General features: G+C 42.3%; 1 protein-coding gene across 1 annotated transcript in view; it reads right to left on the reverse strand.

Annotated features, from left to right (window-relative positions):
- Positions 1-12,429, reverse strand: part of LOC115349779 (centromere protein J) — a 38,688-nt gene extending 26,259 nt beyond the window's left edge. The window contains exons 1-5 of the mRNA XM_030034451.2: positions 12,410-12,429; positions 9,408-9,504; positions 5,593-5,838; positions 2,482-2,620; positions 654-762 (exon numbers count right to left, since the gene is read on the reverse strand). Of these exons, the coding sequence (XP_029890311.1) occupies positions 654-762; positions 2,482-2,620; positions 5,593-5,838; positions 9,408-9,504; positions 12,410-12,418 (600 nt within the window). The 5' untranslated portion in view covers positions 12,419-12,429. The remainder of the gene's footprint in view (positions 1-653; positions 763-2,481; positions 2,621-5,592; positions 5,839-9,407; positions 9,505-12,409) is intronic.
- Between the last annotated feature and the right edge of the window lie 1,825 nt (positions 12,430-14,254).

The raw sequence follows: 14,254 nt of genomic DNA on the forward strand, positions 1-14,254 counted from the left end.
GATGGTGCTAAGTGTTCATATGATAGAAGATGAGAAAAGTTCTTCCTTTGGATTTAAAGGAAGTTTGAGTGCTTTTTACAATGTGACACAGAAATATATAAATGCATCAGTTTGAGATGTTATCTTGCCAGGGAGACATAGAGAAAATTCCTGAGTGATGAAATGTGCATTTTCCAAGTCAACAAGCCTAACAAAATGCTGAGTCTGACACCTAGAGGTGTCAGACATAAACTCATCTCAAACTGCCCATAAGGCAAGAAACAGTATTACTGTACTTGGCCCTTGTACAAAAACTGTATTTGGAAATGCCCCCATTCTCACATTAGTGGCACATGAGAAACTGCATGGACCATTTATTATGATATAAACTAACAGAATCAACCTTGAGGTCTAATTTAGCTAAGTGTGTTGGGACTCGGGCACAAACTATGACCCAGAAAGTATGTGGAAAGGGAAGAATCCAGTGGGAAACAGTGGGGAATATGATTGTGACTGACTAATACAGGTTTTTTACTTTGGGGAGAAATCTTCCAATATCACATGAAACAGTGGAAAAATGTGCTGCCATGCAATGAGCCAAAACAGAGCCCACACAATACCCAAGTCCATGAGAACTTGTCAAAAACAAAGTGAATGCACCAATGGCACAGTACCTGCTGCTCCTTCTGCTGTTTTTCTATGAGATGATTGTCTACTTTAAGTTGTTCTTCAGCAAATTCTTCAGAAGTCTTCTGTCTAATACCAATTGCTGGTGTGATTGGCCTAGACAAGGAACAAGAAGGTACTTATTTGTAAGGTTCTCCAATTAGTTTTCTTTCAGTAATTCTCATGGAGCTGACGTTGAGTTTAGAACTGAAATGTTCTCTGCAATTTTTTTAAAATGTGAAGCATGTTAGTAAAAAGCCCACTATTATGTGACATCTAAGTCTCACTTTCAAACATCCTCTCCAGACTAAACATTAATTATGCTTTTAACAAGTAACATTTTTTGGCTGGTATCAGTCTCTCCTTAAAAATAGAAAATAGTCAAAAAGAGCTGGTTACAGTCACAAAGAACTCACTATCTCTCTGACAGAGTGGTTTGAATTAGCTGGTGAAGAGTGACAGAGGAGAAAAATAATGTCTATAATGTTGTGGAGGGACAAATTGAACGCTGACTCAAAATGAAGCATAATGCAGCATACATGAACATATTTCACTGGAAATGTGCTTAGAGTCTTAATTTAGTCACTTACTAATAATTTCTACTGAATATTAAAAAATCCTGAGTTTGAGAGGTACTGGTTATGCAGCACATTACTGTTCTTCCTACACCCCACCTCCACCTAACACCACTGTGCCATGGATAATCTTCATTTGTCAATCTGGCTCTGTCTGTTAGCACAGCATTAGATTTGTAGAGCAAAACTGTTGTTGCTGAGGACTCAACATTAGACAATATGCATTTCAGGGAAGTTTACTTCAAACCAAGTACAGCCTGGTCCCATAGCAAAAATGTCACGAAGAGCTAGAGTACATTCTGCGCTTTAGTTTCATCCAGCTCATGCTAAGACCACAATGTGAACCGAAGCACAAGTGCAGGCGATGGGGAGACAGACTTCAGAAGCTCACTGCTGATCCAAAAAGGCATATGTGGACAGGCCCGCTTGCCCAGAGGTATTTATGGCCCTGCCACCTCTTCCCAGCCTTCTGCTCCGGAGGTCCCTGTCTTCCTTCTCTGCCCAACTCCCGCATGGTTAATGCACGAAAACACACACATGACAATTACTCTCAGTCTGTACTTGCCTAGAAGTTTGCTCCTTCGCTTTTATACTTGATGGAAGGCTCAGTGTGCCAAAAAGCTGCTGCTTCTATCTGCAGCAGCTGAGGAAAGTTTACAACTCTACGAGCATTTTTTCCATCACTAATGGCAACCTACCCATTCTTGCCCAGCCATGAGCACCCCTCAGTGTGCTGGTACGGCTCCTTTTGCAATGCAGTGATGAAGCAGATCAGAGAACTGATCCAAGTTAAAGTTACATTTCTGCTCTCTCCAGGTAATTTTGACAAGGATAACTTCGCTGACCTGTTCACTGCATAGGCACATAAAAATTGGTCTTGGCACAGCTGAAGAGGCAGAGCAAGGATAAGAACGAATGAGCTACTCAGGCGGATGCTGCCATCACAGACTGATGGCCACTGCAGAAGAAATGATGGCATAACAAAAGATGTTATCTCCCCCTGCCAATGTTTGCCTACTTCTATCCCTCGAAGATCATAGTTGCAAAACCAGTTCATTTAAATTGGCTAAACCAGCATCCTATTATACAGAAGTAGATCAACTGTCAGTCCCTAGACCTGTCCAATCTCTGCCCATGCACACCTGCCACTCTCAAGCAAAGGAAAGAGCCTTTGTGTTGCAAATAGAACACATACAGTATGTGTACAAGCAAGGAAAACATGCTTTTGTAGCTTGATTGACTGATTAAGATAATTTCTCACCTGTCTTCTATGTTTCCAGTCTCCACCTTTCCCTCCATGCCAAAGGGAGATGGAGAAATCTCCTTTACTTGCTCTCTTTGTTCTTCTTTGACAGCAGAAAAAGTTCCAGGTAAATGCCTTTCTTTTAATTGACTGTTATCTAAGCAGCAGGAAAAAGATCAATGAAAACAAAGCCTTTATAGAATTAATAAATGAAAAATAAACACCATAAAATAAATTAGAAATGTTCATATTTTCAACAATATATGCAAGATTTTGATTTTTGAAAACACTTCATAGAATACAACTGAATTAAGTAGGTGGAAGGATGCAACCCATGAAAAAAAGAGGCTCCTGATCCTCAAGTCTAGTTGCTGGAAATAAGGAAAGGGCAAATGGTATGATTTGCACTCCTTGCCTTTAGAGATTTGCAATGCTTGGTTAATGTGTTCACTGCAGAACATTGCAGTGGAGACACTTTGCTAGAGAGTACTGAACTACTCATATGTCTGTAATTATGTGACCTGCAAGCCAGTTCATCAAACAGTTTAACAAGCAGTATTTGTACACATGAGACTTTCTAACTGGGCATTTTCTATTCTATTTCACAAAAGTGCAAATTTGTACCTCTTCCTATTGAAGCTTACTGGCTATGTTCACTACAAGAAGGCGGCTCCCACTTCAATTAATCTTTTTTCTAGTGTCAGCTAGTGGAAACTTGCTCTTTTAGCTCAAGTTAAGCCTGTCAACTGGAGCAAAAAGCCTTTACTGGCTCATTCATACCACACACTTGTCGTGGTTTAACCCCAGTCAGCAACTAAGCACCACGCAGCCGCTCACTCACTCCCCCCCCCCCAGTGGGATGGGGGAGAGAATCGGGGAGTGGGGGGAAGGAAAACTCGTGGGTTGAGATAAGAACAGTTTAATAGAACAGAATGGAAGAAACTAATAAGGTAATAACAATAATAAAATGACAATAGTAATAATAAAAGAATTGGAATATACAAAACAAGTGATGCACAATGCAATTGCTCACCACCCGCTGACTGATGCTCAGCCAGTCCCTGAGCAGTGATTGCCCCTCCTGGCCAATTCCCCCCAGTTCATATACTGGGCATGACATCACATGGTCTGGAATACCCCTTTGGCCAGTTTGGGCCAGCTGCCCTGGCTGCGTCCCCTCCCAACTTCTTGTGCCCCTCCAGCCTTCTTGCTGGCTGGGCATGAGGAGCTGAAAAACCCTTGACTTTTAGTCTAAATACTACTTAGTGACAACTGAAAACATCAGTGTGTTATCAACATTATCCTGGTACTAAATCCAAAACATAACACTCTACCAGCTACTAGGAAGAAAATTAACTCTATCCCAGCTGAAACCAGGACAACACTGTTGCTGTATCCAGGACCTATATAGCTCATTTCATCACATTAATGCACCCAGTGCTACTGATGTCCTTTGCAATGTACTGAAAGGACTTTCTGGTCCAACAAAAGGCATACAAAAGCTTTACATCTTTCCCTCAGCCTTTCCCAGCTACACACCAAAAATCTCCAGTCCAACGGCAACAAGCAGTGCTGTTTCTGCGACTTTCTCACCTGCCTTGCACCAGCATACAGCTGAGGAGGCAGAGGTGACACAGCAGGTTGACGCCAGCAAGGGCTGCAGAACCCACGTGTCCCTCCTCACAGTCTCCTATGTGAGGCTGTGCTCTCTCCAGCATGCTCGAATAGGAGACGTGCCCCACCACTGTAATTTTCAACTAGTACTTCCCAGTGCAAGGCAAGAACAGTGTGTCCAAACAGCTGTGTAATTCACCTTTGTTTTCCTTTCTGTTCTCTTCTTGATCATCTTGTCTGGAAAGTTTTTTGTGGGGCTTTCAGTACACTGAAGCAATGGCTCAGTGTTTATCCCTTTAAATAAGAATGTGAAGTGTTATACAAGCTGTTGGTACACTCATGCTTCTGTTTCCAGCAGTCAAAACCCACATGTCTCAACTGTCAGGAAAGTCTCAGTTCAGCTCAGTCTTCAAGCATACATTCAGCTGAAGCATATTTCAAAGGCAACTGCACTGACCAGCTTCCACTCAGGAGTTAACCTGATGTACTAAGGCCTCTGCACCTTCAAGCCTTAGTTTTACACACACGAAGCAGCTCTAAGTCAGCTCTGCTATCAAAAAAAGCAGTCATACCTCCCTCTCGTCCTTATGTGCTCTTGCTCCCAGGTTCCTGCTGTCCTCATCCACCCCCCTGCCCTTCCCCATTTGTGCTGGCAGAATTATTTCTGAAGCGCTGTGATAAACTTCACTGGGCAACTGACTCAGGTTAACCCGGCATGAAAATAATAGTGCCGGGCACAAGAAGCAGGCAAGACTCTTTCAGTGAGAGTACTGGTCCTGAGCTAGCTTGAAGAATATGAAATTAAAGTTTCAGTTGTACTACGGGACTGTCTCACAGCATCACAGTCAGGTCTTGCTATAAAAGTTCAAAGGAATCCAGGACGCAGATCTGATTTACATCCTCTTCCCCTCTAAGCAGTTTCATTCCCACTTTTTGTTCCTCTTCTCTCCATTTTGAAATCAACTTTTGATTTCTCGCAAATTGCTCTTTCTTCTTTCTCACCCTTTGGTATCTTCCCACAGAAGACAAGGCTGGCAAAGTGTGGCGAAGAGAAGACACCAAGTAGCAGCTTACATTGTTTTTCCATCAAACGACAGAACTCCATATCAATGTGAGGAACACCAAGACTGCTGACGAAGAGCAGGCCTTCTTAGCTAAAGAAACATGTTCTCTCACCTTTGGAAGCTATATGCACTTCCTACTTTTTATGCTTCTCCTCCTAAATATAACATGGTCCCTACTTCATATAACTTAGCTTTTCCAATTTAATGACTTTCTGCTCCATTTATATCTACAAGGCTCAGTCTCCCTCAGTATGAGAGGCAGAATGATTCTGATTCAAAAAGTAAAAAAATCAAGTTTAAGATACTTTAAAAGCTTTTATAACAAGCCACCATAAAAACAAAGCACCTTCCCCAACCTGCAGTAAAATCAGTAACAATCACTAGCAAGGACAAAAACTCACAGGATTTGCACAATAGCCTTAGCTTCACATTGCCAGCGCTTTTTACCCACCTGAATCTGAAAGCTGCACATGCTCTCCTGAGATTTCTGAACTGCTCTCGTTTGGCACAAACAGCGGGGATCTGCTTTGCCAAGCAGAGCGCATTGCCAAGGGAGAAGTCTGTAAGCACTCCGGGCTCTCAACTTGGGAAGAATTTTCTGATGGGAACTGGACAGGAATGAAAGTAGCCGGAAAGCACGGAAGGGGAGGCATCATGGCTACTAGGTGGGAAGGTATCCCAGGAGAAACAGAAAAGCCTAAAAATAATTCCCAGAGAAGACAATTTAGAGAAGCTTAAGACAAATTATTTTGCACCAAACCAGAAATCTCTTGCTAAACTGGTATTGCACAAAAACAATGTTGCTTTCAGGTTGCTTGGTGGTTTGCATGTGCACAGTGAAATAATCAAATTCTGCTTTTGTTATTTTATTTAAATGGTAAAATGTGCTTGCTGCAACCATCAGTCATAGCCAAAATTTTCGTATGCTACAGGGATGCTGGATTAAAGAGACTTCACAAAGTGCTTCTGAGCACGTAAGACACATTTCCCCTAGGACTCCTTAAGTCTCTTAACAGGTAAAAGTTAAGTATTGCAAAGTATCTCTGAGGCACTCCTCAATGCAAAAGAGGGGAAGGTTTTCCTTTTAGCTCTGGATGGCTGGTTACACATTTTATTAGAAGACTTCCAGGTGGAAAAGATGTAAGCAGTTCTGCACAGGGACCAGAGGCCAGGCTCACCACTTTGAGGAAACAAACCCTTTTGTAAGGTTACAAAATTAGGCTCGCTTCTTATTTTCTTTCTACACACCATGATTCCTTTCTGTCCTGTGACCTGATTTCAACAAGAGTAGAGAGTGCCTGCAACTGAAATTGCCTCACCTCCCAGCTAAGGCGTTTTTTGGAAGAAGGCTGATCTGTGGATTCAAATCCTGTCTGACCCAAAAGAAATCCCAACTCGCTACTTCTGGACAGATGCTCTAACCACGCAGCTAGCAGGTAGGCAGAGCCACTTCTTTCTTTGTTACCATGAGACATTAAAATGACAACTTGTAGTTCAATGAGGTTTTGATTTTACTGTTGGTCATTGTATTATTTCTTAAATGCATGGCAATATTAAAGCAACTACTTTTATCATAATAAGATAAATCATAGCCCTAGTAGTTCTTCATATTTTACCTCTTTAAAGCTTAACGGGACCAGATTATGCAATGTGTTTTGTTGCCCTCAACCTACACTGCCTCCGCTAACAAATGAGAACTTTCAGTTCAGATTTCGGTCAGCTTTTCCTTCAAGTAACTATTTTGTCGGTGGCTTTATATGTTAGCTAAATGTATCTGGATATGTAAACACACCCAAACGGCATCCTATAAATATATTTCTTACTGTATGAGCTTGGTCTTGAGTTCATGATACTAACTGTACTTGCTTTCTTCAGAAATGCATCAAGTGATTTACAGCACTTGGGGCAGGGGCAAGAGTACTTTGCATGATGAAGCGTAGCAGGACCCAAGGCATTTTCCTTCTCATGCTGTTCAGTCCTTGCTGAGAACCTGAAGAAAGTGGTGCAGCCTAACTGTTCTGCTCACAGTGAACTGGTGGATGTACCAACAAGCATCTTGATAATTGTGGCATTTGGGCAGGGATTAATGAGCAACATAATTGCTCTGTGGATGTTCTGCTTTGATTAGAAAACTTAGAAGTTTTAGACGGTGTACTTGTTCAACTGGGTCATTGCAGACAGCTTGCTGAGCGTTTGCCTGCCATTTCAGCCAGACTTTTCTCTGAGGCAAAAAGCATAGGATCATGAAGATTTCATTTACTCAGCCATAGTCTTCATTCTGCCTCTTTCTCAAGCTGTCTCCCTAGTATACGGCAGTGGCTCCTGACAGCTATTTCAGTGGCATAACTACATCAGGAAAATCGGTACAATGACAGCCAGGCCTGCTGGTATCACTGCTGGTGTGGCTTGGCTTCTGGCTGCAGGGTCGATGGTTGAGATCCTGCATACCCCCCCCCAGCTAAAAAAACTGATTGTCACACAGCATCAAGTTTGAAAATGAGACCTTCAAACAGATGGGACACTGTGTTCTTTCTCTTGTTCCCCTCAGTCTCATATTGCTTTGCACGGCTGGCATCATCGAGAAGCTCAGAAAGGTCCCCACAACACAAGAGACAACCTAAGCTGCAGAAAGCCAGGCTTTTGATGGTCACCATGGGGGTGGTGGTTGGCCCGTGCTTCCTACCTGGTGCATATACCATATGTTCCAGGTCAGTATCTGCCGCACCTCAACAGTGCGATGGATCCGGTTGTCCGTTGTTTGTCCAGCCCAAATTTTTGTCATTCCTACAGAAGGTTCTCTGACCCCATGCAGCTGAGAGAGAATGAAGCAAAGCCCCAGAGCTCAGATATTCTTAAAAGACACTGACACTTGAAGCCAGCAGAGACAATCTGGTAAATTTATACAGATCTAATTATGCATGCATATACACAGGTTTAAAAGAGTGGGGTTTTTTTTTATTTTCTTCCATTTTTGTTACACTGGGAGTAGAGGGAAGTTAAAAGCCTGCAAGCATTTTCCTGGCCAATGTTGTTTAATTCCACTTTTCTAAACTCTTTTATTTTGTTGGCTAATAACTGCTATTATATACATTAGCGAGGTAGATGAAACTTGCTCAAATTTCAATTTCTTTTATGGCAACAATAATATAACGTCATGTTTCCCTAAAGCCAACTAACAACTGCCAAATCCCAGAGTTTCCGGGGCGGGGGGCAGGGGGAAGGCAAGAGACCATAAATTCTTGGTAGTTTCATTATTATCATTAACTCTACCTAAAGTAATGCCTATTGTTTTGAGTGGACCTTTGCAAGCAGATGTTCTGCATATGACAACTGAAATAGAATTGTGATTATAAGTGATTCTGTCCAAACTGCTTAAACTAGGTGTGCTATGAAGTATTTTTATACATGCATGGAGGGACAGCAAAAGACATGGCTGTCTCTAACTGAGAGGACTTCCTCACACTATGTAAGGTTAGAACATGGGAAGAAAGTTTCCCAAAAAATGTAGCTTTTCAGCTATAAAAAGCTATTTGTTAGACCCCATCAGGCTACACTGAAATCTAGCATGCAAGGCGCCATCACCTAGGCCAATGCTGTCACAAGTCTACATGATTTCCCTAAATTGTTCTTTCACCATGGGGTCACACACTGAGGAGAATGTGCTACTAATATGGTGGGAAGGGAGCGGGGGGCTCCTCTTTTTCTACTTGCTGAGCAGATGGTGTTTTCTGGCAATGCCACTGGTAAAATGAAGCTGTTCAAGGAGTTGAATCATGCTGTGAGGAACAGGCTGTACTATTAAAGGTAAGAGTCTATTAACATAAGTATGGCATGATGACTTTCTTCCTCTTCTTTTTTCTACATAAAAGCTGTAACTTTCATATATAGGTACAGAAAAGAAGGATATTTCAGCTTTTCTGTAATGTTCACCACTATACTATAATTTTCTGCAGTACCATTCAAATCTATACTTCAATAGAAGTCTGTACAGGAGGTCTGTTATTAAACATAAAGGACTCCTCCTCATGGCTCTCCTGGAACTTTAATATACAAAAGTGGAAAGAAGTGTTTTCTGGGGTTTACAGCTTCTGTGTAATGTGTGTAAAGAAATTAATGTTTTAGCCCAACTGCCAGAAGAAGAGCCCCCAGCCACTGAAAACAACTATCAAACCTTCTCTTTCTTTAAGGGACTGCCACATTTCACTGCTGGAGTGCTAGCGTCAGCAGGTGAGGGTGCTAAAGCATCAGGAGGGATTCCCCAAGTACCTGGGTTGTAAAGTGCAATGATTTTCTGCTGTTCAGCCACCAGCCTTTGCAGCTGCTCCATCTGCTGCCTCGTCACCTGGTCGTCCTGCCTTGGAGTCTGAAAATATAATGAAGATATAATATCAAACTACCCTTCTCGATGTTTTTTAATCAGAAAGAATCACCATATCTGGACTTTGGGGGTAGGTATTTCTTAAAGTACTTTTAATAAGAATTTTGACATTTGTATTTAAAACTTTTTTGCCATTTTACAACTCAAGAGTACACTGACACTGTGCAGGCAGTATGTGCCTTGCCAGGTTTTGCTACTCAGCCTCACATCAGCCAGCGTTTTCTTCTGGTCTGTGTGCTGGGATTTCCTTCCCACAGAAGCTAAAGCACAAAAGGGAGAGAAGTGTCCATCCATGTTTCATACCAAGAAGGTGTTAGAACAGCATCAGAGCAGATGATACCCTGTCCTGGTTTTGGCTGTCACAGAGTTAATTTTCTTCCTAGTAGCTGGTATAGTGCTGTGTTTTGGATTTAGTACCAGAATAATGTTGATAACACACTGATGTTTTCAGTTGTTGCTAAGTAGCGTTTAGACTAAGTCAAGGATTTTTCAGCTTCTCATGCCCAGCCAGCAGGAAGGCTGGAGGGGCACAAGAAGTTGGGAGGGGACACAGCCAGGGCAGCTGGCCCAAACTGGCCAAAGGGGTATTCCAGACCATGGGACGCCATGCCCAGTATATAAACTGGGGGGAGTTGGCCAGGGGGGCAGATCGCTGCTCGGGAACTAACTGGGCATCGGTCAGCGGGTGGTGAGCAATTGTATTGTGCATTGCTTGTTTCGTATATTGTAATTCTTTTATTATTTTTATTGTCATATTATTATTATTATCATAAGTATTATTTTCTTCCTTTCTGTCCTATTGAACTGTCTTTATCTCAACCCATGTGTTTTACTGGGTTTTTTTTCCCCGATTCTCTCCCCCATCCCATTGGGTGGGAGGAGTGAGTGAGTGGCTGCATGGTGCTTAGTTGCCAGCTGGGGTTAAACCGTGCCATACCCTCAGGTCAGGCTTCCTGTAAAACTTCAAAATGCGCCAGGGCCCAACATTTCATTGTTTGTTGAACTATCTGATAAATGGAAATTATCAGTATCATCAATGAAAAGTGGCTTTCAAAAGTCAATATCCCCAGAGCACAGATGCAATTAGGAGGAAATATGAGCATGGTCTCAAATTAGGGACGAACGGATAGAAGAGTAAGCCCAGTCTTTGCCTCCACAGAAATCTTCACTAACACGGAGAAAGGACTGACTCTGCCTCTGACTAAATTGCTGCCACTAGTTCCTCAGTCCTGCAGGCCAGGCACTCCCCCTTGCCTCCCTGCAGGTACATGCCTATCCAACTTGCCTTGGCCTTCTGCGTTTCCCAGTTTATGTTTATTTGACTCCTCCCGCTCATCTATTTCTTCTGTCCTGTCCATTGTGAAGAACTGACACAGGTCTTTTTTTTTCTCTTTTTTTTTATTTAATGTAAAGTACCAGATCTGTTCTAGAACTAAAACTTACAGCATAAAGACACCCTCATGTTGTTGCTGTGCCTGGAGCTTCCCAGCCATCTGCCTGGAAGCATAATTTTCACTCTACTGCCCCTCTGCCTGGTATCACTCGAGAAGCACCAGGTAACAAAGCAAAGTCCAAGTTCACTTTTTCTTTTCCAGAATCTTTGAGGACATTTCAAGTAATTCACATAGTCAAATGCCAGAAGCCGCCAAAGAACAAAGAATGCCCAAGACCCAGTATCAGATTTTATGAACAGCTATTGACAGCTTAGGATACCACAGGACATACTGGTCATTAAACTTAATGATCTGGTTTATGTCATCCAAGAAAAGAAGTAGCAGACTCCTGGGACTCACAAGAAGTTATCTTCAACTGCAGCCTTACCTACATTAAGACTCTCCCAACAACCAAGGAATAAGAAGTTTCCTGTGCCTATGCGTAAAGTACTAAAATCTTCATTAGACTGAGAGCTGAAGGTGGTGGGGACTCCTGGCTGGCTCTTAAGTATCCCCTTGAGAAGAGTGGGCAACTGGATCCCAGGGTAGCCTCAACACCCCACTTAGCAGTCCTCAGCCACAGGAAATTTAGATGGTCGAGGAGCCACTGCACTGGCACAGCCCAGCTGCAAATCTCCTGCCATACGACTGAAGAACAACAGTTTTCCCAGCTCTTGTCTATTGCGCAGAGGTGGTACCAACAGTGTCAAGAAAAGAAGCCCTGAGGTGAGGTGGGCTCAGGCCAAGAGGCAGATGATGCAACCTTGTTAGCACAGGCACTTCTGATTTTGACATCATCAAAAAAATGTTAAAATGATGATGATAGACTTCCAGTGGAGAAAGTGTTGAGAACTGCTAGCATAGACGCATCCTAAATAATAAATTCAACTGTATTGGAAACATAAGAGTTTCTTTAAAATATGCAACTAAGGTACTGCATTGTTTACTATTTTATGAGAAGCACATAGAGCACTTGGTGGAAGAGATACTGTGGAGTTACTCCTGTCCATCACTTTGTCAAAACTAAGAAGAGGAAAAAGTCAGAAATGGAAAAAAAGATTTAAAAAGAGATGGAGCATGAGAAGAGGACTGATAGAAAGACATATGGAAATAAGAACATGAACGTGCCCCACAACTACTATACACATGAGAACATGGAGCCAGAACATGTTATCTTTTTCACCAGAGGGAGGGAGATAGCCATAACCATTGGACAAGAGGAACAAGAGAAAAATTGATTAATTGTCTCTTGGGAAAAGCACTTTATTGCATGGATGCATTAGAGCAACAGCATCAGGCACAGGGTTATGAAGCACTTCCCAGTGCTTGCCAGTAAAGCTTCCTACCTATAGACAGACACAAAAATTACCGGCCCTTTCTTGCTGAAGGGGCTGTGCAACTATTAGAAATATGCAATATGCAATTATAAATTCAGTGATTGTTTAAAGCAAACTAACCTGTTCCATGTTTTTGTAGGTGGGAGCACAATGGTTCAGCCCAGGCTCTGAGGCAGGGAGCAGAGGAGGAGTGAGCATTTCCAAGGTGTCACTTGCATCATGAATTCCAGCCTGGGTTACACTGGAAGCCAACTTTTGAGGAAAAAAATCAGAGCTGGCCAAATAATATAATTGCCTTGCATGCTGAAAACCTTGGTTGTGGCCCAAGTTATCTGTTGAGACATTACTGTTGCCCATCATACTGCTGGCTTCTGAACTGTATAAAAGTGGACACTGCCTGCTGGAGGACTCACTCGTATTGTCAACCCAACCCAGGGATAAAGAAGGCATGACTTTCTCAGTTATTACATTGGAAGATGGTACCATGCTTGCCAGATCATTGGCAGTCGGCTGTGACATATTATCTTCCTCCTTAAAAGCATCTGCTTCCATGCCCTGCTTTCCAAAATCTTTGTTAGGTATGTGCAATAAAGACCACCATGAACAAATGTGTCATACTGACATAGTAAATCCTGTGGTTTGTCTTCTTTTTTTTTTTTTTTTCATCCAAGTGATTGTTTTTTTAGCCCAGGCTGAATGTAGCGTATCTTCTGACTTCAGAAACTGTAAAACATACATATGTGTATTTTTATATATATGAAAGTATCTTTAAATATACATATATATAAAATACTGTTAGGATACACACAATACAAAAAGCCTATAAAAACACAATATTTCTCCCAGCTAAAATGGCTTAGATGTCATGCCTGCCCTCTCACTATTAAATCCTAAAGTCTCAGACAAACAGGAACAGATGTAAGGCTCTATTACAATAAAAACCAAAACCCATTCACCACTAGAAGCATTTGCCAAAGTGTCGTGTCCTTGTCTTTCAGCTAAATCTTCAGCCTTTATATTCAGAGGTGCTTAATGTCCAAAGATGACTGCAGAAAGCAGGGAATGGAGATAACAGGAGGACACAGGAGAAAACAAATGGCATGTGCAAAAAACCAAACAAAAACATCACTAGAAAACTGCCTGATGTTTAAGTAGCTCAGAAGAATGTTTATTTCAAAAAGGCAAGAGTAACACTGCTACAGCTTGCATCCCTTCTCCCCGAGACGAGTATGGCTGAGTCAGCTGCGCAACACAAACGTTCCGCTGCCCCTCTTCAGGCACTTGGCTCCAGTCCTCCCGAGGCAAGGGCCAGGCATTTGCTACTTACCTTAAAAAATTGGGGTGAGGGGATATATTTCAGCAGCTGAAGCTAGTGAGCTCGCCCATCTTGTCTGCTATGGGAGGATTCCAAGCTAGTTTATTTGCACTCTTTGAGAAATGTGGAGTCTCCAAGAACTTCATTCACTTGCGGGAAAATGATTTAATGCCTTCTTCCTACTTCAATGTGAGTGGTTTGCGTAAGATGTATACACAACCTACCAGGTTCAATACCTGCTTTGACAGATCCATCATGTAGCTAGGAAACATTATGTTGTTCACAGGCTTAAACTCCCTTTAGAGTAATCTACAGTTCCACTGGAAACACTTTGGAAATCTACAACGCTAAACACAAGAGAAGTCCAGACTATCTGGGCAGATGCTTGTATGCTAAAATAAGAACCCTACAGAATGGATCTGCAATAGGAGTGAAAAAAAAGAAAGCAGGCGTAGTGAAGACAGAGGACTGGACAGGGACAGATCAGAAAAGATGGGCTAAGAAATCACATTTAAAGAAAAGAGTAGAGCCCGTGACCCTATAATTGCAAAACCCTCCAAAGCGTAAGAGGGAACCCCAAACTCCTGAGCCTCTTTGTTCCTCTGCTGCCAACAGCAGCATTGGTTGTATCCTGGCATTGCACAGGATAC

Source organism: Aquila chrysaetos, chromosome 13 (assembly GCF_900496995.4).
Source record: "Aquila chrysaetos chrysaetos chromosome 13, bAquChr1.4, whole genome shotgun sequence".
Taxonomy (NCBI): domain Eukaryota; kingdom Metazoa; phylum Chordata; class Aves; order Accipitriformes; family Accipitridae; genus Aquila; species Aquila chrysaetos.